The sequence below is a fragment of the Nothobranchius furzeri genome, chromosome 15 (genome assembly GCF_043380555.1).
Source record: "Nothobranchius furzeri strain GRZ-AD chromosome 15, NfurGRZ-RIMD1, whole genome shotgun sequence".
Taxonomy (NCBI): domain Eukaryota; kingdom Metazoa; phylum Chordata; class Actinopteri; order Cyprinodontiformes; family Nothobranchiidae; genus Nothobranchius; species Nothobranchius furzeri.
In genome coordinates, this window is record NC_091755.1 from 27242348 (window position 1) to 27268784 (window position 26437).

At 43.0% G+C, this 26437-nt stretch overlaps 1 protein-coding gene across 2 annotated transcripts; it reads left to right on the forward strand.

Moving 5' to 3' along the window:
- Positions 1–24517, forward strand: cacnb3b (calcium channel, voltage-dependent, beta 3b). Of its 2 annotated transcripts, XM_015967813.3 has the most exons (14): positions 1–126; positions 8421–8540; positions 12099–12221; positions 12308–12429; positions 12640–12692; positions 13536–13555; positions 16643–16723; positions 18030–18088; positions 18284–18384; positions 18509–18660; positions 19273–19368; positions 19470–19640; positions 19717–19764; positions 19844–24517. In XM_015967813.3, exons 3-13 carry the CDS (start codon positions 12132–12134, stop codon positions 19744–19746), a joined length of 975 nt encoding a protein of 324 aa, XP_015823299.3. In that variant the 5' UTR covers positions 1–126; positions 8421–8540; positions 12099–12131; the 3' UTR covers positions 19747–19764; positions 19844–24517. The 2 variants fall into 2 exon arrangements, with proteins under 2 accessions (XP_015823299.3, XP_070401230.1); XM_070545129.1 differs by lacking the exon at positions 12099–12221.
- Positions 24518–26437: the final 1920 nt, after the last annotated feature.

Below are 26437 nucleotides of genomic sequence, written 5' to 3' on the forward strand. Positions count from 1 at the left end.
AGAGAGGAATGGACTGCTTACCAGCACGCTACAGTAGACTTCATTGTTGCCCAGGAGAGAGCACACACCATGGCTGACTAACAGCAAGCAGAGAGACGGGGAGAGTGCTCTCCTACCTCCATCTGAGTAAGTTACCTTGCTGTCTCCTCTAAATCTTCAAAAACCTGACACATCTGTGCTTTCTTTTTCTATTTTTAGTAGAATATTAGAATTAGGGAGATTATAAGTAGAAACACTGTTTTAGTTCAAAGTCAGGAAGTTTCTGCAGGCATAAAAGTGGTTGATAACATAAGTTTTTGTGTAATTTCTATAAATGTGATACATGTAAGATTTGTCACCCTGATCACTGACATTTATTTAGTTGCTCTAATGCAGAAAATGACATTTAGAGAACATTTGTTTGACGGTGGACCAGTAGGTGCATCTCTCTGTTGGAGGGGAGAGGAAGGAGTGCATTTGGGACCGCCATGCTTCCTGTGTGAGGTCAATTAAATACTGCATGAGACAGAGCACTAAAAGCCTGTCCCGTGAGGAGCAAAGTGCTTTGTGTGTTTATGATGAGTGTGTGTGTGTGAGTGTGTGTGTGTTGGTGCATCAGCGTGCAAGCCTTGATTAAATTTGATGAACCAGCAGTGTTGAGAGAACTAGAATTCCCAATTCCAGTTCTGGAGTCCTGTTTTAGAAACAGTGTTTATGCTATACATGGAAACATTCAGCATCCACGACTTTATGTTTCTGAATTTATGCAAACAAATGCTCTAACAAACGCGAGTTTTAGCACGTTAACACGCCCAGTTTTCCTTTTCTTCTTTACCCTCTGCAACCCTTATTCACAGATGGCTTTTTATTTTTTTTCCAGTAAGAGGAAATATTTCGATGCGTGCGAGTATGTAGGGCGACGTTACATATTCATAACTCTGACATTCCCACAGTTAGCTCAGCCCACTAGTCAAGATGCACCAATTAGGCCTGACTCAAACCTGAATCAGGTCAGCTTCCAACAAACACATCTGACTTAATGAAGGATTCAGCGCGCTGCTGTTTCCGTATTGCAGCAAGAGTACACAACTTTTATGTGGGTTAGATGCAGCCTCTCTGTGCTTTGAAGCAGTTTGGTGAAGTCAGGTTGAGGGATCCCCAGGGGGGATGAGAGAAGGCGCGGCGTGAGCCAGTGGGGCCGAACTGACATCCTGGATGAAAGAGTCTGGATCAGGTTTGTTGCATCCTCTTATGGAAAAATAAACTCTTATGGTGACTCATAAGAAACCAGCTCTGTTATAAAGTGAAGTTGCAAGTGAAACAGCTGCAGGATCAGAAGACTTACTACAGACACATCGATGGTTTCCTGAAGTTACATTAGAAGGGTGGAGCTGCTGAGGACAGTGTGGAGTATCAATCTGGGTGGCTCTGGTATTGATCCACTGACTCTGCCCTACTCTGGTTGCACTTCTCGCTGGCTCTGAAACATCCACCTCTTGCAACGATGCTGCCTCAGCTCCTGCTGCACACACACATGCACACACACAAACACACTAGATTAAGGGGCCTCTTCACAAGGTAAAATGCTCCATATGTAGGCTTGTGAAAGCACAGGGATTGTGCTTAAAGCTCCAGTTTTATTGTGGGGGATCTATAAGTCAGTTTGCTGTAAATACTCATCACCTGGTGCAGAGATTTCCAGCTGCTTACAGACTTTAGTTGCTCTGAATCAGGCACTAAAGTCAGGATGTTTTAGAGTTGAGAAATGAGATGGAAAACATGAATAAAAAATGTTTTTTAGCCTGTTCTAAAACATTTAATCAGTTGTGTTGTTGATACAAACTTCTGCTCTGTGACTTCTCTTTTACCTTGTATTCTTATTTCCTCAGAGTATTTTTTTTCTTATTGCAATTTGCTTTTAACATTTGCCAGTTGTTCTGTTTTTGGTCAACTAAGAGGAGATAAAGTAACAAGCAAAACTTAAATAAACAAAAATGCAAATAAAGCACTATTTGTGTTGCTTTTCTTTTATTTACCAAGAATTATACAAAAAAATTAAAGAAAAAAGGAAAACAGACATGCTCTGGTGAGATTTGCCACCATTATTTTCTCCTTTCATCTTTATTGTGAAGACTTCAGTGAATAATGATGAAGTACAAAAAAAGAGAAAACAGGAAGCGGGCTGCGCTGCAGCGATGGTGTTAATGTTGTTTTTGGATGAGAAACGAGTCTGCTATGGTATTCTGTCAAGCCTCTGAGTTCACATTCAGATGGGCGAACCGGAGTCAGTGAATGTGGCTGAGCCGCTCTCAAATCTGCTTTTCTCCTTCTTGGGGGAATTCATTGAAACTCAGTGAACTTTGACAATCCTCCACCATCCTCTCCCGCTGCCAGCCCCAGTCTGTGAAGGGAGGAGTGTGAGTAAAGCAGCGAGAGCTAAATTTAGAGCAACCAAACAGCAACGGGATGACAAAAAAAGAAATGTTCTCCTGTTAATTTCTCACCCTGTTGTTTTAGCTGCTTCTCTGTGTCCTTCTCTTCCTTCTGTGACTTTTCAAATCTTACTTTTATCATGCTTTCTTTTCTACTTATTGCAGATTTTAAGAAAGATAACCAATCAGACAAAATAAATGAATTAGAAACAAAGATATGTTGGTCCTTCTGTATTCCTCTTCCAGCCTGTCCTACTCCTCACTGTCTACATTTTGATGATCACAGCTTTTTGCTCAGTGCTAATAATGTAAAAGTTTGTTCTCTGAGCTGAAGGCATTTGAGAGTTTTTGCAATAATCAAGTGATTCTGTTTGTGTGCCCTGCTCTGCGTTGCTTCTCTTTAATTTTGAAAAGCCACACAGACATATTGCCCTGAGATGTTTTCTGCTAAAAGCCTTAGTGGAGTGCACTTATTTCCTGAACAGGCAACGTTGAATGAGGGTAAGAGTGTGTGTTTGTGTGCTGCTAGCAATAATGGACCCCTAAGTAGGGTTCTCAGTGCCCGGGGCGACCTCAGGAGCAGGCACCCATGAGAGGTTTGTTTCCCACGGCGGAGACCTCTGTGCTGGATATTAGGACATCTGATGGACCCTACATGGCTGCTTGCTGACTCACCTCTGCATTTCTGCTCTGTAGCCTCATGCATCACCTTGCTGTCAGAAGGATGTTGCGGGACAGACAGACAGACAAAACGTGTCCTGTTTGTGTCTCTTCGTTTATGTCCAGCTCTTTGTTGTCCACCCTTCTGCATTTCAGTTCTTGTTCTGCAAAAGGGGAATGTCACCTAGAACTGATCACTGGTGATCGCCAGCACTTAACGTGGCGCTCGATCTTTGTTTTTGTTTTATTTATAGAATATTTCCATTGAAAATGAGACTTGGTGTGAGAGCACACGGGAGAGGAACGTATGGAAAAGCCAGTGTTCGAGAGATGAGGGATATATTAGGGTGATGGGGAGGAAACCAGGAGAGGAGTTTGAAAGAGGAAAGTGTTTTTCTTAGATGAGGTCCAGTTGGAAGCAAAAGAAAACCCACCACACTTCACACACCATCACTGCAGCCAGTGTATCAATTTTGTAGAGGAAATGACTTTTGATGCAGCGCAGCAATGGCTGTGAAGCACTTAGGCTGAGCGCCTCCCTCCTGTTTCTCCCTACTGTAACCATGGGCTGATGGGAAGAGGTTTTTTTTCCCTGAGCCATGAGGAGAAGAGCGTGCTGGCAGCTGAATCATGTCTGCCTCTGACTCTAGCGCTACAGGACTAATCAACAAGGTATCTCTTTTTTAATCAGTTTGCATGTGACAACACCCCCCACACCCCCACCCCACCAGTCACATAAATCTTTGCTCTGGGATGATTACAGGACTTAACTGTTGTTTCAGCACAAGTCTAATTGGGTCCAGTTAATTTGCCAGCATCGCCACACTTGTCTCCCTCTTCTCCCTCCTTCCTCTCACAGTATTTGAACACACTGTAAACAGGAAATGTGCATATTTCAGTTTTGTCTGGTCCATCTTGTAGATTTTGAGTGAGATAACAGCTCATTGGATGGATGTTTTGCATTTAGTAAACAGTTGTTGGTATTTTGTTTAAAAATGTCTTTGCACTTGCATCCATTAGTGACTCCCAGACTGAGGAGGAGAAAAAGTCATTATTATGAGGATTTTAGGTTATTTTTTAAGACTCATTTTATGGTAAATAGCCTTTATTTGATATAGCACCTTCTAGAGTCCTGGAACCCCCCATAGTGCTTTACAACACAATAAGTCATTCACCCATTCACACACTGGTGGGGATGAGCTACAATGTAGCCACACTTGCCCTGGGACGCACTGACGGAGGCGAGGCTGCAGAGCACAGGCGCCACCAGTCTCTCCAAACACCACCAGCAGGCAAGGCGGGTTAAGCGTCTTGCCCAAGGACACAATGGCAAACTGAGCGGGGCTCAAACCTGCAACCTTCCAATTAAGGGGGAAGCACTTAACTCCTAACCCTCACCCCATGTGGTGGGTTTATGTTACTTTTGTAAACTATAATAATTTAGCAGCTTATCTTTTTGTTCGAGTTTTTGTATTGTTTATATGCCATATTTATTATTATAATTAATAATAACACTTCTGTGCCTTCACTCTGTCTGTTTCTTTTAACTGATTTACTTGCTTCTTTTTGAACACAGGAAAACAGCTGTTTTACCTTTTTTTGTTGACCACTACTGCAGTCTTCCTCAGAGCTCGCTGCAGTTAGCATCGTCACTTCCTTCTCTGTTGATTCGCGGGCAGCAGAGGGCGACGCCGCCCTCTGCATGATGATGACACAGTCCTATGGGAGATACAATGTGTAGCCCCATGGTCTCTGTTCATGGTTGTGTGTCCATGTCTCCTTATTTTTATGGCTTCCTTAATCCATCTTTTGTATTTTTGTTGTTCGGTGTTTATAATCCTTGTTCTGTCCCAGTCCATTATATGGTTTTCTCTTGTGCAGTGGTCTGTTACTGCTGATTTCTTTATTGCGCTTTCTGCTTCTTGTTTTACGGCTCTTGAGTGTCTTTGACTTGATTCTTTCTCACACTCTTTTCTTTGTTCTATTGTTCGTGTGTTGAGTTGGCGTTCGGTTTCTCCTATGTATGATTTATTGCAGAGTTTGCATGGGATTTCATGTATGACTCTACAATTGTGTCCTGCTGACATCTTGTCTTTTGGGTGTACTAGTCTTTTAATAACTGTGGTGTATGGTTTTGTTGGTGTGTTTATGTTGTGTTTTTCATTATTGCTATAATTTTTATGTTATGCCTTTGATGTAAGGAAGGGTTATCACTGGTTTGGATCATGCATGGGACTGTGTCATCGACGAGGAGAGAGCGGGCAGCAGAAGGCGACACCGTCCTCTGCTACCCGCGGGTAAATGGAGAAGGAAGTGCAGCAAGCCAATAGCTGCGAGCTCTGAGGTGGAGGAGCGCAGTGGTAGTCGAAATGTCAGCAAAAAAAGGTAAACAACTCTTCTGTGTTAAAAAAAGAACCAAGTAATGCGATAATAATAATAATAACTACATTTTGCCCACTTGTATTTTTTGAATTAATAACTTGCATCTGTTTTATTTTAATTTTATAATAACAAACCAACTTTTAGACTTTGTTTTCATTTACAACAAGGGTTATTGTGTATGCCATTATTATTATTATTATTATTATTATTATTATTATTATTATTATTATTATTATTATTATTATGTATTTGCTCTTTATTTTCCTCTATTATCAATTTATTTTTGTAGCATTGTACCTTTTTTCTGGATTTCATTCATTTTTATGTTACTAACTTGAGACAGTTTAAAAAACATTATTAAATTCTAATATTTAACATTTTTACCAAATAAAATGATTAAATCCTGTAATGAAAGCTGCGCTCACAGCTAGTATACTAGAGAATTAGTTAGTTTGTGCTCCCCTCTACTGGTGAGACTCTGCAGCTGCGTCATCATCTGTTTCAGTCAAACCTGTAGTCTGTGAGTAGCCTAGTGAACTAGACCAAATTCTTGCTTTGCAAAGTTTGGTCTAGGCATGCTCCATTGGAACCTCCACAGCTCCTACCAGGACTCTGGCTAGCCAATCACAGCTCTCTAGAGGGGTTTCAAACACATAAAGAGCTGTGATTGGTCCATAATGGTGGGCCAATCATAGTGCTCTATCTGCTTAGTGAACAAATCACAGAGCTTTATCCGCTTTGTGGGCCAATCAGGGCACTCTATATGCCTGGTGGGTGGGATGATGCAACAGAGTGAAACAAGAGTATGTCACATTCATTGTCCAGTAGCAAGCGGAGATCATTTGAAAGACAACGGTAGAACCCGCCCCACAACCAAGAGCCGTCAATGGAGCGTGGCCAGACTAAATAATACATTTATTTAGTCTGGCTTGCCAGGCTAGTCTGTGAGGGATTTCCCTGTAACTTCTGTTTCTCGTGTTCTTGCACAGAGACTGAGAGTTTAACATGTTATTGCTGCTCCACCACTGAGACCTACAATTAGGTTCTTGTATGGGTCCCATTGCGAGAGAGAGAGAGAGAGAGAGTGTGTGTGTGTGTGTGTGTGTGTGTGTGTGTGTGTGTGTGTGTGTGTGTGTGTGTGTGTGTGTGTGTGTGTGTGTGTGTGTGTGTGTGTGTGTGTGCAAATCACTTCTGAACACACTGTAATGATGCTGAATTTAACAAAGCAGCTTGATTACATTTTATTCTGTCCATCATTGGTAAATTAATTTTAAAGAGGCTGTACGTTTAAACTGTTGCCATTTTTAAGTTAGAAGAAATGTGACTAGAATCATTATTTTTGTTGCCATTTTCAGTCAACTTTTGCTTGTTTAAGACTATTAAGACCTTAATGTTGACCCTCTGTGAGTTAATTTCTTCTGTCCGAGTCAAACGACTTAAGTCAGAGATTCAACTCCTTTTTGCATGAAACGTTGCATCAGATTTGCCGTTTAGAGCAGAATTATATGGAGCTAGGATTGGGACAATATTCAATGTAACTTGTACCAAGTTTTGTAACTTGGAACATGTTTCATGACATGTAACTTTGGATGAGCCTGCCCTCCCTCCTCTCCCAATGATTGGACAGGAATTCGAGAAACGTGATAGGTAGCTAAGACTCGTGCTCTCATTGGTTCCACCCAAGTTCCTCCCACTGAGGCTAGAATTGAGACAAAATGATTTGTAACACTGTAGATTTGAGGTTTGTACCTGTAGAATGAAATGTGTGTTTTGAGAGTTTTGATTTCAAACATGTACATTGATTTTTTTTTTTGGAAGTCTGCTAGGTAAAAACCGAACGTTTCATGTTTCTGAATGAATGTTTGAAGTTACAAAATTAGTAGTAAATGTACAAAATAAAAGTTTGATTTTACAAAATAAAAAATGCATGTACAAAATGAAAATTTCCTGTTACAAAACAAGAAATACAAGTACAAATTGAGAATTATAAGTTAGAAAACTAAAGTTACAAGTTACGAATTCAAAGTTACATGTCATGAAACATGTTCCAACTTACAAAACCTGGTACAAGTTACATTGAATATTGTCCCAATCCTAGCTCCATAGTTTTATAGCTATAAAAGAGAGAAAGACAAAGTTATTAATCTGATTGTGGACATTGTTTTGTAACACTCTAAAGTTTAATGTAAGGCTCTAAGTCAGAGTTCCAAGTTTCAAGTTATTTCTTGAACCTCTTTTTGCATCAGATATTGCTTCAGAGCCTGCCTGACAGCAGACGCTCCTGAGACTTAGATTCATATTATTACTCCTGCAAGGTTATTATTTTTTTATCACTGATGCACAATGTAAGCAGAGATTTGAGCTCTATTCTAATAAAAGATCTGCAGAAGCCATATAAACAACAAAAGGCATGTTTTACATAATCAAAATCTGTGAACGCTGCTGGAGTAAGGTACAGTAGAGGAAAAAGCTAGGATGCTAAGAGGGTTAGGATCATAATGATGCATGTAAAACTCCCAGACTTTACATGAAATAATCCATATCCTGATTTTCACTAAAGCTAAAAATAAAAAATGTGGGGGGAAAAAAACTCTATATCACTGAACTGTTGCTTACATTTCAGTGTGATTCTTGCAGACTGGAACTCTGCCAACATGTCGCGTGCGAGCGTGTAAACAGACAACAAGGTTGTGCAGGTTGTTAAGCGTTGCAGCACTTGTGCACATCCTCCCCTGAGAGAGCTGCTTTGGAAAGCTCCAGGAAAGAGCAGGCAGGTGCAGAATCAGGTGAACCATGGGACAAATGGGCAGCTTGGAGGAAACAGTAGCGTGAGGCAGCATTCCTGCTTTTTGTCTCCTGTCATACTTAATGCAACCAGGTGCTGTATTACAGGGGATTTATACGTAGTCCGCCTCATCTGAGAGTACAAAAAAATGTCCACTTCTTCTTTTCTGGCGCTTGTTTCAGGGTTCAGCCGATTCCTACACTAGTCGACCTTCTGATTCCGACCTGTCCCTGGAGGAAGATAAGGAGGCGTCTCGGCGTGAAGCCGAGCGCCAGGCTCAGCTGCAGCTGGAGAGAGCCAAGGTGAGCGCTCAGAAGTTAAATAAAAACTTGATTTCCTGCTTTTACGTTCACCTTTATTCCCCCAAGGAGCCAAAACAATTCTATTTTGTTTTCTTTAAATAAACTTGCATTAGGTTTCTAATGGATGAAAAGTCCTCCTCCTTGAACCGTCACCTTATTGTGGTGGAGGAGTTTGAGTGCCCTAATGATCCTAGGAGCTATGTTGTCTGGGGCACTTAGTGCCCCTGGTAGGGTCTCCCATGACAAATTGGTCTTAGGTGAAGGGTGAGACAAAGAATGGTTCGAAGGATCTTTCATGGCGGTTAAAACGAAGAGTCGGAATACCCGGCCCGGAGAGTTACCGGGGTCCCACCCTGGAGCCAGGCCTGGGGTTGGGGCCCGTGAGCGAGCGCCTGGTGGCCGGGCTTTCGCCCATGGGGCCCGGCCGGGCCCAGCCCGAACCGGATACATGGGCTCGTCCAACTGTGGACCCACCACCCGCAGGAGGAACATGAAGGGTCCGGTGCAATGCGAATCGGGTGGCAGACCAAGGCGGGAGCCTTGGCGGTCCAATCCCCGGACAAGAAAACTAGTTTTTGGGACATGGAACGTCACCTCGCTGGCGGGGAAGAAGCCGGAGCTTGTGGCAGAGGTTGAGCGGTACCGGCTAGATATAGTCGGACTCACCTCGACACATTGCATTGGCTCTGGAACCCGAGACCTGGAGAGGGGTTGGACACTCTACTTTGCTGGAGTTGCTCCGGGTGAGAGGCGGAGGGCTGGGGTTGGCTTTTTGTTAGCCCCGAGACTCTCTGCCTGTGTGTTGGGGTTTACCCCGGGGGACAAGAGGGTAGCTTCCTTGCGCCTTCGGGTCGGGGAACGGGTCCTGACTGTTGTTTGTGCTTATGGGCCAAATATCAGTTCAGAGTACCCACCCTTTTTGGAGTCCCTGGGACGAGTGCTAGATAGTGCTCCATCAGGGGACTCCATTGTCCTGCTGGGGGACTTCAATGCTCACGTGGGCAATGACAGCTTGACCTGGAGGGGTGTGATTGGGAGGAACGGCCCACCTAATCAGAACTCGAGCGGTGTTTTGTTATTGGACTTCTGTGCAAGCCGCAGTTTGGCCATAACGAACACCATGTTCGAACATAAGGATGCCCACCGGTACACTTGGTACCAAGGCAGCCTAGGTCACAGGTCGATGATAGATTTTGTAGTCGTATCATCTGACCTGCGGCCGTATGTTTTGGACACCCGAGTGAAGAGAGGGGCGGAGCTGTCAACTGATCACCACCTGGTGGTGAGTTGGATCAGATGGCAAGGGAACATGCCGCGTAGACCTGGCAGACCCAAACGCATAGTGAGGGTCTGCTGGGAACGCCTGGCAGAAGAACCTGTCAAGACGGTCTTCAACTCCCACCTCCGGCAGAGCTATGACCACGTCCCGAGAGCAGTGGGGGACATTGTGTCCGAGTGGGCCTTGTTCCACTCTGCGATTGTCGAGGCGGCTGTTGCTAGCTGTGGTCGTAAGGTGGCCGGTGCCAGTCGTGGTGGCAACCCCCGTACCCGCTGGTGGACACCAGAGGTTCGGGGAGCCGTCAGGCTGAAGAAGGAGGCCTACAGGGCGTGGCTGGTCTGTGGGTCTCCGGAGGCAGCAGACAGGTACCGGATAGCCAAGCGGGGTGCAGCAGTGGCAGTTGCCGAGGCAAAATCTCGGGCGTGGGAGGAGTTTGGTGAGGCCATGGAGAAAGACTATCGATCGGCTCCAAAGAGGTTCTGGCAAACTGTCCGGCGCCTCAGGAGAGGAAGGCAGCAACTCGCTCACACTGTTTACAGTGGGGATGGGGAGCTGCTGACGTCAACTGAGGCTATAGTCGGACGGTGGAAGGAATACTTTGAGGAGCTCCTCAATCCCACCAATGCGCATTCCGAGGAGGAACCAGAGCTGGGAGACCTGGGGATGGAATGTCCGATCTCGGGGGCAGAAGTTGCTGAGGTAGTCAAACAACTACACAGTGGCGGAGCCCCGGGGGCGGATGAGGTTCGTCCTGGGTATCTCAAGGCTATGGATGTTGTAGGGCTGTCATGGTTGGCACGTCTCTACAACATTGCGAGGTCATCGGGGGCAGTTCCTAGGGAGTGGCAGACCGGGGTGGTGGTCCCCATCTTTAAGAAGGGTGACCTGAGGGTGTGTTCCAACTATAGGGGGATCACACTCCTCAGCCTCCCTGGAAAGGTCTACTCCAAGGTACTGGAGAGGAGGGTCCGATCGATAGTTGAATCTCAGATAGAGGAGGAGCAATGTGGTTTTCGTCCTGGCCGTGGAATTGTGGACAAGCTCTATACCCTTGCAAGGGTGATGGAGGGGGCATGGGAGTTTGCCCAACCAATCCACATGTGCTTTGTGGATTTGGAGAAGGCTTATGACCGTGTCCCCAGGGGCACCCTGTGGGGGACGCTCCAGGAGTATGGGGTGGGTGGCTTTCTGTTAAGGGCCATTCAGTCCCTTTACCAGAGGAGCGTGAGTTTGGTCCGCATAGCCGGTAGTAAGTCGGACCTGTTCCCAGTGAGGGTTGGACTCCGCCAGGGCTGCCCTTTGTCACCGGTTCTGTTCATCACTTTTATGGACAGAATTTCTAGACGCAGCCGTGGTGTGGAGTGTGTCGAGTTTGGTGGCAGGAGAATCTCGTCTCTGCTTTTTGCGGATGATGTGGTCCTCCTAGCTTCATCCAGCTCTGACCTTCAGCTCTTGCTGGGTAGGTTCGCGGCCGAATGTGAAGCGGCTGGGATGAGGATCAGCACCTCCAAATCTGAGACCATGGTTCTCGACCGGAAAAGGGTGGCTTGCCACCTCCGGGTCGGGGGAGAGGTCCTACCTCAAGTGGAGGAGTTTAAGTATCTCGGGGTCTTGTTCACAAGTGAGGGTAGGAGGGATCGGGAGATCGACAGGCGGATTGGTTCGGCGTCTGCAGTGATGCGGACGCTGAGCCGATCTGTTGTGGGGAAGAGGGAGCTGAGCCAGAAAGCCAGGCTCTCGATTTACCGGTCGATCTACGTCCCAATCCTCACCTATGGTCATGAGCTTTGGGTAATGACCGAAAGAACGAGATTGCGGATACAAGCGGCCGAAATGAGTTTCCTCCGTAGGGTGGCCGGGCTCAGCCTTAGAGATAGGGTGAGGAGCTCGGACATTCGTGAGGGACTCGGAGTAGAACCGCTGCTCCTCCGGATCGAAAGGAGCCAGTTGAGGTGGTTTGGGCATCTGGTCAGGATGCCTCCTGGACGCCTCCCCGGGGAGGTGTTTCGGGCATGTCCTGCCGGCAGAAGGCCCCCGGGTCGACCCAGGACACGTTGGAGAGGTTACATCTCCAATCTGGTCCGGGAATGCCTTGGGGTCCTGCCGGAGGAGCTGGTGGACAAGGCCGGGGAGAGGACGGCCTGGAGCTCCCTAGTTGGGATGCTGCCCCCGCGACCCAGACCCGGATAAGCGGAGGAAGACGAAGAGGAAGACGAATGGATGAAAAGTCATTTGGAAGAAATGTCAGGTTTTTTTTTACTTTATTTGTCTCCAAACAGACCAAACCAGTAGCATTTGCAGTGAAAACCAACATGAGTTACTGCGGAGCCCTTTACGATGACTGTCCAGTTCAAGGTTCTGCTGTTATCTTTGAAACCAAAGACTTTCTGCACATCAAAGAGGTGAAGCAGCAAAGACTTACTGAAGCATTATTAACATTCACATGAAAAGGTTTCATCTTTGTTACACAATTTTTCTTTTTATGCAGAAATACAACAATGATTGGTGGATCGGTCGGCTAGTAAAAGAAGGAGCAGACATCACATTCATCCCAAGCCCTGTAAAACTGGAGGCCATGAGGATAAAACAAGAGGAAAAAGCAGCTGCAAGGTCAGAGGTCACACAACACTGAAACACCTATTATTTATTACTCCTCTTGTATTTCTCTCTTCCTGAGATCTGATCAGCTCCTTCTGCAGGAAGCTCCTTCAAAAGTCTTTTGCTGACATAAATAGTTCATAAGTTTGGAGGTCTTCCTCTGCAAATTGCTTCCTGAAGAGCTTCACGCTTAATGAAGTTTTATATTATGTTGCTCCACAGGAAAGGAGGCAACGTGTCATCAGGAGGCTGGAGGTCTACCCCTCCATCTGCAGGTGAGTGAAGTTCTTAGCCTGGCCTGCCAGACTCATCCTCTGTTTAATTCTGCACAGAGAATGAGTCTGGTAACTGTCCTATTCAAATAACCCCTCCCCGTGAGATTTCTAACCGAGCCAATCAGCGCTGAGTATCGCACGTCACACACCACAACGCTGAATTTGTCGAACATGGTGACTGAAGCGGAGTTCGCTGCGGCTCTTTCCTCTGGTCTAAACAACTTGGACACAGCAAGTAGAAGCACTAAAAGCCTTTCTTCTAAAGAAAGATGTTTGCGATGTTGCCAGACTCCATTTTTGACTACAGCTAAAAAAACGACAGTGCCGCGGACGTCACACACAGCGATGCTCACTTTCTCATGAACAGCAAAGACAGCAGCGGAGTTCACTGCGGCTCTTTTCTCTGTTCTAAATGACTCAAATGACTTTAAAACCACAAGTAGAATCGCTAAAAGCATTTCTTCTAAAAAAAACTAAAAGATGTTTGCGCTGTTGCCAGATGCAATTTTTTTACTACAGCATCGTGCGATACAGTCGGGATTTCCATCTTTCTTCTGATTGGTTACTTTGAGCTGCCTAGTCCCGCCCATCAAGTGCCTCTGCCTGTGAGTTACCAGACTCATTCTCTGTGCAGAATGAAACAGAGGATGAGTCTGGCAGGCCAGGCTATGAAGTTCTGCTGCTGCTGGGACATCATCCCTCCTCAAAACGAACTAACAATCCTAACAAACCCGACGGAAGTGAGAGAGTTTTATCAGCTTTCCATGCAGACTAAAATCTTATATTTACTTTAGATTAATAAGCTTTACAATGATGTCATAATCAATCTGTTTATTCCAAAAGCTAAACAGAAGCAGAAACAGGTACGTTTGCAATTTCCTCTTTTTCTCTCCTATCCGTCACCTAAAACAGTTCTAATCTTTAAAGTGGGTACTTTGGAACTGTACCCAAGTACAGTATCTAACCTGTATAAGTATCTTACCTGTTGAATGTACCTCATCACTAGTCAGTGACTTGATGCAATTTGCTGGGTTCCTTATATAGGAAACTTTTTACTGATTGACTTAGTGAACTGGCCTGTACTGGAATGTTTATTATGTGAAGTGCCTTGAGACGACTCTTGTCGTGATTTGGCGCTAAATAAATCAACTTGAATTAAATTGAATTTAAAAATAACCTCAGTTTGAAGAAACAGAGGTTGGTTTTGATCAGATTCATAAGCTAATGGCTAGTTCAAGAGGAGCCAAGATGAAAAGTGGATTGATGCTGTCTTAAAAATTAAATTCATGTTAAAACAAGAAAGCTATAGCTTTATAAACCCTTTAGAGTCGTGTTCCTCACATGAGTATTCACATAGACACTTCATAGTGGACTTTCATATTTCTGCAGGAATAACCATGAAATGTGGAATTTGTGACATAAACAATGGTGATATTTATTCTTATTAAAGCTGTTTTAAGCCGGGCGTACACTGTGCGACTTTTTCACTCGCAGCGTTCAGCTTCAGCTCAAACTGTTCGACTTCCTCGCAGAGCAGATCTCACGAGTCATGCGCTCACACTGCACGACCCAGTTCTCAGATGCGACCTGACTGCTCACACTGTACGTCTGGTAGCAACACGTCGGCCCTAAAATTATGCTAAAAATAGCAGTTTTTACACAACACGTCAGACTTTTTTGTCTTGTCTTGCCTGTTGTCCTTCGGGAGTGCTGCAGGAGGACACACAGGGATTTATGGGGGTTGGATGAGGAAACGAAATAAAGAAAGTAAATCTGTGTTTTGTGATCAGTTTAATTTGACATGAACACGACAAACACGCTTTCTTGACAATCTTTGTGAGGAAAAAAACGTGTAGAAACAAAAACGAACAGCGTGTGTTATTAGGGAAATAGCGAGCGGCGTTGATGCAGGATTGCGCATGCCAGGGACGAAATTTTGATTTCAGAAGTGGGGGGGACACAGCAGGCTTGTGCGGATTTGGGGTGGGGGGTGTTATGTAAAGACCCCTTGACACGTCACGTGCCCATCTCAATAATTTTTCCATCCTCAATATATATATATATATATATATATATATATATATATATATATATATATATATATATATATATATATATATATATCAGAGTTAAAAAATGTACAACTCTATTATTATTTTTATTTATTATCATTATTGAAGTGCAGTTTTGGCTGTTGACAATGTATTGGTCATTGTATTTATTGTTTTGGGTGTTTTTTTTATTGTTTTTGGTGCAACATTTTCTAACAGGGAGTGAGATTCCTTTTTTATTTAATTTTTGTTTGTTATTTTTATTCATTTAGAAGTTCTGGTTCTGGACATTTCAATGTTAAATGAAGGTTTATTTGTTGCATTTTAAAGGGTGTACTTGCATTATTATGATATATTAACATTATATTAGTGGTTATTTTGGTCTAGATAATGTTGAAAATATCGTTTATCATCAACAATTTGTTGGACAAAATATCGTCCAGCAAAATGTGTTACTTTCCCAGGCCTAGTCAAAAGTATAAAAAGTATTTATACATAAACGGTCCCTCCTGAGATCTGGCCGTTTGTTCATTTGCTGTGTTAGAGGACATGCTGAACTAATGTTTTACACATGATCATCACCCTAACATTTGAGTGTATAAAAACATATTAAATATGTTTTTTCCCTTAAAAGTGTTTAAACAGTTGTTGCATTTCAACACACAAAAAATAAATGAAAAAATAAGATAAATCTAATGAAAAGTGTACATCTTTGACATTAAGCTTAAAAAAATCTGTTGACGATAATGATACTGTTCATTTTTCAGAGCTTTTTAATGTGAAAATATACATTGCAATAGATAAGTTTACAATAAAGTTAAATGATAAAAGTTTTGAAGTTACACTTCTACTACTACTAGTAATAATAATTATGATAATAGTAATAATAAAAAAATAATTATTATAATAATATGAATAAATTGTGTCTGAGGAGTCAGTTATGTGGAGGAGATGAGTTTGTAAAAGTTAGTTTTGAGTATGTGTGTGAAGGAGGAGGTGAGTCTGAGCTTAATGCAGGGTGTGCCTAACTACCAAAGACTCACAAATGAACACTTATTCAAATGTTATGTAATGGAAGCTGAGCTGAGCTCTGATATTAGACAGCGTCTAGTTGACGATGTGACTCAGTACCGGTGTTCCCTAGCGGCTCCAAACTAGCAAAACAACGTGAGCACGTTCTGACTGTTTACAACTTGAGTGACAGCAGCAACAGCCAATAATACGTTAGCAAGTATCAGCAGAGCCAATAGATTAGCTTTTGGGCGGGTCTAATAGTAAACCGGTTTCCGTTTCGGTCCTAGTGCTCAAACAAATCCATTTAATGGAGCGTAACATTGTTTTTGGACGGAAAAAAGTGCAGGGGACCAAAACTGCCTTTTGAAAAAGTGGGGGGGACATGTCCCACCCGTCCCCCCCCAAAATTACGTCCCAGGCGCTTGCGCCGTGAGCGGTTCTGATACTTTTTGGCCCGCAGCTGCTCGCAGCGCCGCTTCAACAGTGCGATACCCTCAAGAGGGACGAGCAAAATTTTAAACACGCCAGAAGTCCGTGCGACCTCACGACTGCTGATCGGCAGCTGGTCACGTGGTGTTAATCGCCTCTCGTAACCCCCTGTACACTACACGACCGCTCGGCGCAAAACTCGCCCCGATGTCGTGGATTCTCGCACGACTGGAAAATCGGCTCAAAAAAGTGAAAAAGTCGCACAGTGTACACCCGGCTTTAGTGAGGACAAGAACATACTTTGGAGCATAGCTCATCTGTCTGAGCCGACCTAATTTCTGTTTCAACCAGCTGAGGTTGTTCAGAAAGCTGTTAGCAAGTTAGCATTTATCACAAAGAGTGAGAGCCTTTACTTCATGGTTTATACATGCTTTTCTCCTACCTCGGGCTGTGCAGACAGAACATGTCCCTCCTTATGACGTGGTTCCCTCCATGAGACCGGTGGTGCTGGTGGGCCCGTCTCTGAAAGGTTATGAGGTGAGTTTTCTAGAAAATTACATCCAATTAAAGATTTTAAATTTTAATTATTTAACTAAGCATTATTTTTACTTTCACTGGGACAAAGCTTACTGAGAAATGTATCTCAAGATGACATCTTTGCAGTATTCCACCATTATTGGCTCTAATGACATCGAATTGTAAGAATATCACAGCAAATGAGCTAATCTAACAGCATGATGGTTCTGTAAAACCACCAAAGAGTGGAATGCAGCCTGCATTAAAGGTGTGGCTCACTGAAAAGGCATTTTTAATGATTATTTCTGAGTTGTTCACTCTGAGCAGGCTGAACATGAAATTAGACATAGAAAATAAACAGTGAAACGCTAGGATTTGAAAAGCCTGAAAATTATACGTCAAATGGTCGCTTGAACTCACCCTTCCTGGCTCGCGATGGGGAAGGCTGTTGTTGGTTTATCGTCCAGAAATCAGCATTGAATGTCTCAGCTAGCAGAAGCTAACCATTAGCGACTCATCCACACAGCAGAAGCTTCTCCAGTATTTTTAGTGATAAAACATCCATGTTGCAGAGTAAATGGAATCAGTGCTAGAGTCGCGTTGCTGTTTTCCAATCAGAGACAAGATGTCTAAACATCCTGAAATAAGACCCCACGTCCTGCTGTCTGCTGCCACTCTCTGCTGCAGCAGACTTATCCGTGCTGATCCAGGAGCTTCTGGGCATTTTTTCCCCTCGAGTACAACTTGCATGGCAGTCATTCCTACCAGAGACCACTGCAAATGTAATGATTAAACGAGTGTTGAAAACCTTTAATAAACCTGTGCTTACCATGCTGTTTCCTAAAAAAAAAGCACCCACCTTACAGTGATAACCTATTTGTGATTGGCTAAAATGTAACATGGGATATTCTGATGCAGTGATTGATAAATAGTGTGTTGTGTTTCAAATGTTTATTTTGTCAGAGAAAATATCAGAAGATTAATGAGCAGCTCTTAAAATCTTCTGCTAGAACACAAGTTTTTTCTGTCAGATGTTCAATTCAAGTAACTTAAAATGAGATCTTGGATTTTTTTAATTCCACTGTCAGAGTAAGAGCTGATACTGTTATTTCTGTTTCTACTGCTGTTCACAACAGAGACTGAGTTTTATTTTAACACCTCACCCCACCAAGTATGACACAAAGTAGATTTATCAGGCCACCTTTAAGCAACATGCTTTGATTTTTTTGCAAGAATATGAATTCAGTGCCAGGTTTGTGCCAACTAGGGGTTTTAGTGAATTACGCTTTTCATCTTAAAAGATCTCAGTCTGATTTGTGTCTCGTAGGTGACAGACATGATGCAGAAGGCCCTGTTTGACTTCCTGAAGCACAGGTTCGATGGCAGGTGAGTGTGTGCTGCAGCTCATTGTGCAGTTAGACCGTCTCTGAGGTGACTGTGGTGTTCTGCCTATCGTGTTTCATGGTGGGTAGCACACAACATGATGAGAAGGTATTTTTAGCTTGGAGAGAAAACGCGTTCATGTCATCCTTTGAAATGGAACAACTGTAGATGGGATGTGATGAGAGGCTTCTTCTTTAGGATCACCATTACACGGGTGACTGCTGATCTGTCTCTGGCAAAGCGTTCGGTGCTCAACAAGAAGGCCATCATGGAGAGATCCAACACTCGCTCCAGTCTGGGTGAGTGATCAGAACATTCTCTTTGATCTGTTCCTGCTAAATATAGACGAATAAGTGCTAAGAATAGATGGTTCCACTGTCTGAGTTTGAGGCGACTGTTTGATTTTGTTTGGCTTGTTCTCAGCGGAGGTCCAGAGTGAGATTGAGAGGATCTTTGAGTTGGCCAAAACTCTTCAGCTGGTTGTCCTGGATGCAGATACCATCAACCATCCAACACAACTCCTCAAAACATCTCTGGCTCCCATCATCGTCTACGTCAAAGTCTCCTCACCTAAAGTACTGGAACCCTTTATAAAACAATACAAACACAGATGCTTGTTTTTTTCTTTTACAAGTTAAATAACAGTTACTACACTGCAAAAAATTGATTTATAAGAAAGTAAAAAAGCCTCATATTTAGGCTTTTGATTACATTAAACCTCAATCGGATTATTTGGCTAGTTTTAAGATTTCTAGCCAAGCAGTTTTTGCTTACCCCATAGGCAGATTTTTTTATTCAAAACAAGAGAATTTTCATCATATTTAAAAATAATTACCTTATTTTAAATAATACTATTTTCTAGAGAATAATTAATTTTCTTTTTAACTTAAAATTAAGATAAAATGTCTACAATTTTTTTTGCTTTCTTAGAAATCAGTTATTGTGTTGTATAACTATTAAAATGCACATTTCTAATCTAATGTGACATTTAAAAGAATTTCCTTTGTGTATTGAATTTATCCTTTTAATTGGCAGAATATGTTCAAATGTTTTTAGATCAAAAGATGTTAAAAGAGGCGACAAAAACTCAATTTTTCTGATAATGTTTGTGATCTGAGTCATATTAATTCTGATTTTTATTAGATTTGCATGTTTCTGTTTAATTGAGTCTCTGGATCATCTTGCAGGTTCTTCAGAGGCTGATTAAGTCTAGAGGGAAGTCGCAAAGCAAACATCTCAACGTGCAGATGATGGCCGGGGACAAACTGGCTCAGTGTCCTCCTGTATGTTATTCCACCTTAAGTAACTCCTGTAAAAATGAATCATGTAATAATTCTTTCTGATGTTGTAATTATATTGTCTTTTTCATAACTTGCCTCATCAGGATATGTTTGATGTAATCCTGGATGAGAATCAGCTTGAAGAAGCATGTGACCACCTTGCAGACTACCTGGAGGTCTATTGGCGAGCGACACACCTGCCTAGTGCAGCCCCGGTTAACCCTCTACAAGACCAAAGTGTGGTCACACCACCTTCAGCCAACTCCAGCCAGCAGGTACAACCACAGCTGATTTACATTTTTATAAACACTTCACTTCCTGTTTTAAATTTCATCTCTGTGTCTGCGCCAGTTTTCAGAAACTCAAGAGCTGATTGAGTGATCACAGTCACAGATGGAGGTGAGTACATTTGACTTTTCCTGATTTACAAACTGAATGTTGTAGCTTCTGTTTTCTATAACTGGCTCTACCCCTGCAGGATCAGCCTGTGCTGTCGGCTGGGCTCAGACCAGTCAAGGCTTATGGCAAAGAGTCAGAAATGCCACCCGGGGGCAGCAGCAAAACCACCGCCTTCTCCAGACCTGGAGAAAAGTAAAACAAAAAAACAAGAACAGGGTCCAAGAACAAGAGAAGATGCAAATGCAAAGAGGAGGAAGATGAAGCTGCAGCGGAGGAGCCACTGGCCCACTGCTGCCCCCCTGTGGGCAGAACCATCTGCTCCCAATGCCAAGCAAGAACTCAGGGCCGCCTTCTGCAACTGCACGCACGCACGCACACACACACACGCACACACACACACACGCACACACGCACACACACACACACACACACACACACACACACACACAGGTGACAACCAGCAAAGCAGCACAGCCGTTTACCTCCCGCTCCCTCCTCACACTATTCTTCCCACCCACACCTTAAAACTGGTCCTCTCTCTCTCTCTCTCTCTCTCTCTCTCTCTCTCTCTCTCTCTCTCTCTCTCTCTCTCTCTCTCTCTCTCTCTCTCTCTCTCTCTCTCTCTCTCTCTCTCTCTCTCTCTCTCTCTCTCTCTCTCTCTCTCTCTCTCTCTCTCTCTCTCTCTCTCTCTCTCTCTCTCAGAACATGGTACAGTGCCGTGGCAAAAGGTGTCAGTGGAACATACGTGTTTCCAGGGCAGGGCTCTGATCCGCCTCTCTCCCCTCTGGGGTCAGGAGAGACGGAAAATCAGTTCAGTATGTCTTCCATGTCTGCAGCTTCAAGTGAGCTGTCATTCCAAGTGTTTAACCAAATCCTTTCCTAAAAGAACAATTCTGTCAGAGGACAAAAAAAAAGCACAAAGAAAACTGTTTCTTGTTCTTTTATCGATCTAAATGCTTGTTAATCCAAATAGCCTCTTAAACTGCACTGAAACAAAAGAAACTAATTATTATATTTGCTTTCATTATAACTGAGTGATCCATGTAGATGTCATGCTAAATCATTTTATAACAAGCACAGAACATTTACACACTTTAGTCACTGCTGTGAATGTTAATTAATGCTGACTGGTTTGATCAGAGAGGAATTTACACATGAAGTGGAGGGGGTTAGAGGTTACTAATAATAATACTTCCAACACAAAAATACACAAATACAAGTCAGTAAGTCATACTTAGTTATAAATATCTTATATATATTATTAAATATAATAAATCCTGTGAATTCTTGCTTAGAAGATTGAAATTTGTTTGACAATAAATAGATGAATTTATTAGTGACAACGTTTGATTCCCACAGAAATAGAAGTCATGACAGGAATTGTTTCCTGTGGGATTTATTTTATTTAACAAATGTTTAATATTTTATAATAACTATTATAATTATATATTGTATTGCAAATCTTTAAAAATAATATGATGAAGCACAAGAAGTTCTTTATAACAAAAGTCCCAAAATAAGTTGAGCAGAAATCAGAAAATGTTATGGTGAGGGTTCTTTAATTATTAGAGACAATAATCAAATATCTGGTAATAGCAAAAATATGTGAACCTCTAAGATTTTCAGGTTATTAGAAGTTTGGAGCATTGTTGTTCTCAGTAGAATAAAACAAGAAACTATTAAAATCTGACTAGAAACTAATTATGAAACAAACAAAAAATCTGGGTTTAATGGTTGTGTTTATAAAATTATCAAAAATGTCAAATTAAAACATTTTCAGATGCAACTAAAATAAGTCTTTTATAATTCAAATGCACCAATGGTAAGGATTTCTGTTGATTTTGATTTAAAGGTTTTCTTTATTGTACATAAACGGACAAACATGGGGTTTTTACAATCATTAAGATAACTATTTAGAGAATAAGTGTGTGCTCATCTGAGTTAGTGGATGAAAATAAAATAAAATCAGTATGTCTTTGTCGACTGACGCGTTTCTGCAATATTGCCTGGACATCAGGGGCAGTTCCACTGGACTGGCAGACCAGGGTGGTGGTGGTCCCCCCGTTTAAAATGGGAGACGCAGGGTATGTTCCAACTACAGGGGTTCACACTCGTGAGACTCCCTGGTAAAGTATTTAGGGGTTCTGGAGAGGAGAGTTCATCAGATAGTCGAACCTCGGATTCAGGAGGAACCAATGTGGATTTTGTCCTGGACCGTGGAACACAACCAGCTCTATATCCTTAGGATGGTCCTGGAGGGTGAGTGAGAGTTTACCCAACCAGTCTACATGTGTTTTGTGGATTTGGAGAAGACGTTCGACCGCATGTCTTGGGGGTACTTTGGGAGTATGGGGAGTCCTCTGATATGGGCTGTTAGGTCCCTGTATGACCGGTGTCAGAGCTTGGTCCGCAATGTCGGCAGTAAGTCGAGCTTGTTTCTGGTGAGAATTGGACTCCGCCAAGATTGCCCTTTGTCATCAATTTTGTTCATAACAGGATTTCTAAGTGCAGACAAGGCGTTGAGGGGATTCGTTTTGGTGGCCTAAGTACTAATTCTCTGCATTTTGCAGATGATGTGGTCCTATTGGCTTTATCAGAATGTGATCTCCAGCACTGGAGCGGTTTGCAAATCCGAGTCGGAAAAAGGTAGACTGCCTTCTCCGGGTCAGGGATGAGGTCCTGCCCCAAGTGGAGGAGTTTAAGTATCTCGGGGTCTTTTTCATGAGTAAGGGGAAGATGGAACGTGAAATCGGCAGGCAGGTTGGTGCCACATCTGCAGTGATGCGGACGTTGTACCAGTCTGTCGTGGTGAAGAGAGAGCTGAGTCAGAAGGCAAAGCTCTTGATTTAGACGTCAGTCTACGTTTCTACCCTCACCGTCGTCACGAGCTTTGGGTACTGATCGATAGAATGAGATCGCGGATACAAGCGGCTGAAATTAGTTTTCTCCGCAGGGTGTCTGGGCTCTCCCTTAGAGATAGGGTGAGAAGCTCAGTCATCTGGGAGGGACTCGGAGTAGAGCTGCTGCTCCTCCACATTGAGAGGAGTCAGTGGAGGTCATCTGGTTAGGAAGCTCCTGGACGCCTTCCTGGTGAGGTTTTCTGGGCACGTCCAAATGGGACGAGACCTAAAGGAAGACCCAGGACACGCTGGAGGGACTATGTCTCTCGGCTGGCCAGGGAACACCTTGGGGTTCCCCGAAGGAGCTGGCCCAAGTGGCTGGTGCTTAGGCTGCTGCCCCTGCGATCCGACCCAGGATAAGCAGCTGAAAATAGATGGAAAACAGAGTGGGTGTTTAATTTGCCTCCATCATTTGCTGTTAATAACAAAAAGTATTGTAAGCACAGAAATACAAAAGCTTTCCTCTTGTTAAACTAATGACTTCATCTTCTCTGCCACACATGTAAATAATCTACTGTATGTGCATGACATATTGTACTCCTGTCACATCAGAAGGGCTTCTAGGATCATCTTCACTTGAGCAGTCACTTGTAGGAGTAAATAAAACTAACACATGTGTGTTACCATGGTTACAAGCTGTGTAAATAGTGTCCATGGTTATTATTTATAAAAATTCCCCAAAAAGCTGCAAACTCTGACAAAAACTTTAAAAGTTTTGTCACAGCACACATCAGACCAACAGCTTCAAAAGCATGCGTTTCTATGTAAAATCCTCTTTTTTTAAATGATGCACCCTAATTTAAAGTAATCTTCACCCACAGCCACTTTTAAAGGATCAGGTGTGATTTATAACTTCTACCCAATGAAACTCAAAGAGCACGCCACCTCCTTTAGATAAACGGCTTTTAAAGTGACAATGTGTAGTTTTTGCCATTAATTTCTGGAAGTGACATGTTGTTGTAAATGAATTAAAAGATACTCAGTTGTTGAAAAATATTGGCGGTTTCATAAAACATAACCATAAAAATCGGGTCTAAACTACATGAGAGCAGGTCTAAGTCTCTGGGTGACGCCATATTGGATGCCATGCTTCCTTCTGCGGAAGCCCGTGAGGACAGAATGCATTAACTGATTTGTATTAGTTACAAAACTTTACCATTAATAAATGTTGTTCTTTTACACATTTACGTCTTCACTCATCGCAAGGGAAGAAAGGGAATCTGATGTTTTTATTATTTTGCTGGAGGAAGCTTTCCCAAGGATTTTGACCCTAATGACCATCTGTTGGTAAGGTCTTACTTGAACACAAAAATAATGCTTGTTTGCAATGATTTAGGTATCTACTGCCCCCTATTGGCAGGTAAAATACACACTGTCACTTTCACATAGCAGATTCTCTGTTGCTTGATTTTCTACAGAAAGCAAACTAGTCTTTCAATATCCAAAAGCACAATTTTTATAATTTTATTTTTATTATTGCATTTCACTCAGGATGCAATACAACGTTGAGCATTGACAAGACACTCGCTGAGGCTATGGAGATGTCTCCTGGGGTGGTGGTGGGGTATAATTGCACTACTATAATTTCTCTGTATGCTTCTCGATGCAATAAACGCACTAAAGCTATGCTGTTCTTACCTCATTGTGAACAAGCAGCCTGGTCTGCTCCTGGTTTCTGACTGCTTAACAAGACAAATGATCCAACACTGTCTGATGATGATGATGACGATGACGACGACGATGATGATGATGATGATGATGATGATGATGATAATGATGATGATGATGCACATGAAAAGTGGCTTTGTCAACAGCACATGTTAAGGATGGAATAAACAAAAACATTGAAATAACTTTGTGTGAAGTCTCATAAATTCAGCAGGGTAAAATTATTATTATGAATCTATGGGATATTTAGTGCACTGATTAAATAATAAATGCATGAAATGAAAATATTCAGATTAAAATTGGGTTCTAAAAATGTGTGTTTACCCAAATTGCAAGAAATAAATTAGTTGCGTGTGTCTTAGATTGCAAATATTTTATTTGTTTGCAACCGGGATAAGTGGAGTGCGACTAGGGTGGTCCTGGAGGCAAAAACCTGAGCTACTGGCCTCAATTCCGGATGTTGTGAATCGGTGGACGGAATACTTTGAAGACCTCCTCCCACCAGCATGTCTTCCAGTGCGGAAGCGGAGTCTGGGATCTTTGGCTTGGGCTCTCCAATCTCTGGTGCTCACGTCACTAAGGTGGTCAAAACGCTCCTTGGTGGCAATGCTCTAGGGGTGGGTGAGATATGCCCAGAGTTCCTTGAGGCTCTGGATGTTGTGGGGATATTTTGGTTGATGCAGCTCTGCAATATCGCAGATTTTGGAGGAACAATATGGTTTTCATCCTGGACTGTGGAATGCTGGACCAGCTCTCCTTAGGGGGGTCCTGGAGGGCTTGTGGGAGTTCCCCCAGCCAATCTACATGCATTTTGTGGATTTCGAGAAGGTGTTTGACCGTACCCCTCAGGGGCTCTGTGGAGAAGGCAAAGCTCTTGATTTACAGGTCGATCTACCTGTTCCTAGCCTCATATGGTCACGAGCTGTGGGTGTTGACTGAAAGAATGAAATCACAGATACAAGTGGCTGAAATGAGTTTTCTCCACAGGGTGTCTGGGCTCTCCCTCAGTGATAGGGTGAGAAGCTCAGTCACCTGGGAGAAGTTCTGAGTAGACCCACTGCTCGTCCACATCACGTAGCCAGTTGACATGGCTCAGGCATCTGGTTAAGATTTCTCCTGGATGCCTCCCAACATGTCCAACTGGGAGAACACCTAAAGGAAGACACAGGAGGGACTATGTTTCTCAGCTGGCCAGGGAATGCCTTAGGATTCCTCCGGATGAGCTGACCCAGGTGGTTAGGGAGGGGGACGGCCGGGCCTCTCTGCTTAGGCGGCTGCACCTGTGACCCGACCCCAGATAAGCAGAAGAGAGTGGATGGCTCAATGTTTTTCCCTCCATTTTTTCTGCTGTTTCTGAAATATCCTTGTGTGTTGGTTTTAAAATTTATAAGTGGTTTAATAATTTGGACAGAGAGAGCATATATGATCTTACACGACCAAATTGATGACCTCTTTAAATGTAGAGCTGTGGTTTTAGAGTTTCAGAGCTGTGTCTAAATGCTGAAAACATGCTAAGTCTTCACATTCCTCTAGTGCCTATGTGGTGTCCCTATCCATCAGATCAAAACATGCATGCATGCAGGAGTGTGTGTGTGTGTGTGTGTGTGTGTGTGTGTGTGTGTGTGTGTGTGTGTGTGTGTGTGTGTGTGTGTGTGTGTGTGTGTGTGTGTGTGTGTGTGTGTGTGATTGACTGGTGATTTGAGCAGGTCACATTGGAAGATGCCTCTTTATGCCTGATGCTTATTCACGGCCATCTGGCTCTCCCTCAGAGGGGATACGGGGTTTCCTGAGGCTTCCAAATAAATGCTGCAGATATTTTTGAGAGGTTACGGGAGGTTCATTGTTACTTTTCACTGCTTTTATCCTTGAAAACATGTAAAAAGAAAATATGGATGAAGAATAAGGAATAAAACTAGTTGTTCAGGATCACAAAGTGCAGTGCAATAAGAATCCTGTTATAAAACTTTCATCATGGTTTCGTCTCACTCTGTGTGGTATTTGACGATGAACAATTCATTTATTTATAACTCATTCAATTGGCAGCTCTTTGTGAACAAAAGTAAATTGCCCTCACTTTGTTGTGATCAACAATATAATGCAAATTG

Coding starts and splice junctions, on each gene's coding strand:
- cacnb3b (XM_015967813.3), top strand. CDS start 12,132: ATGAGTTACTGCGGAGCCCTTTACGATGACTGTCCAGTTCAAGGTTCT. Junction 12,430..12,639: donor GAGGAAAAAGCAGCTGCAAG/GTCAGAGGTCAC, acceptor GTTGCTCCACAG/GAAAGGAGGCAACGTGTCAT. Junction 16,724..18,029: donor CGTCTCTGAAAGGTTATGAG/GTGAGTTTTCTA, acceptor TGTGTCTCGTAG/GTGACAGACATGATGCAGAA.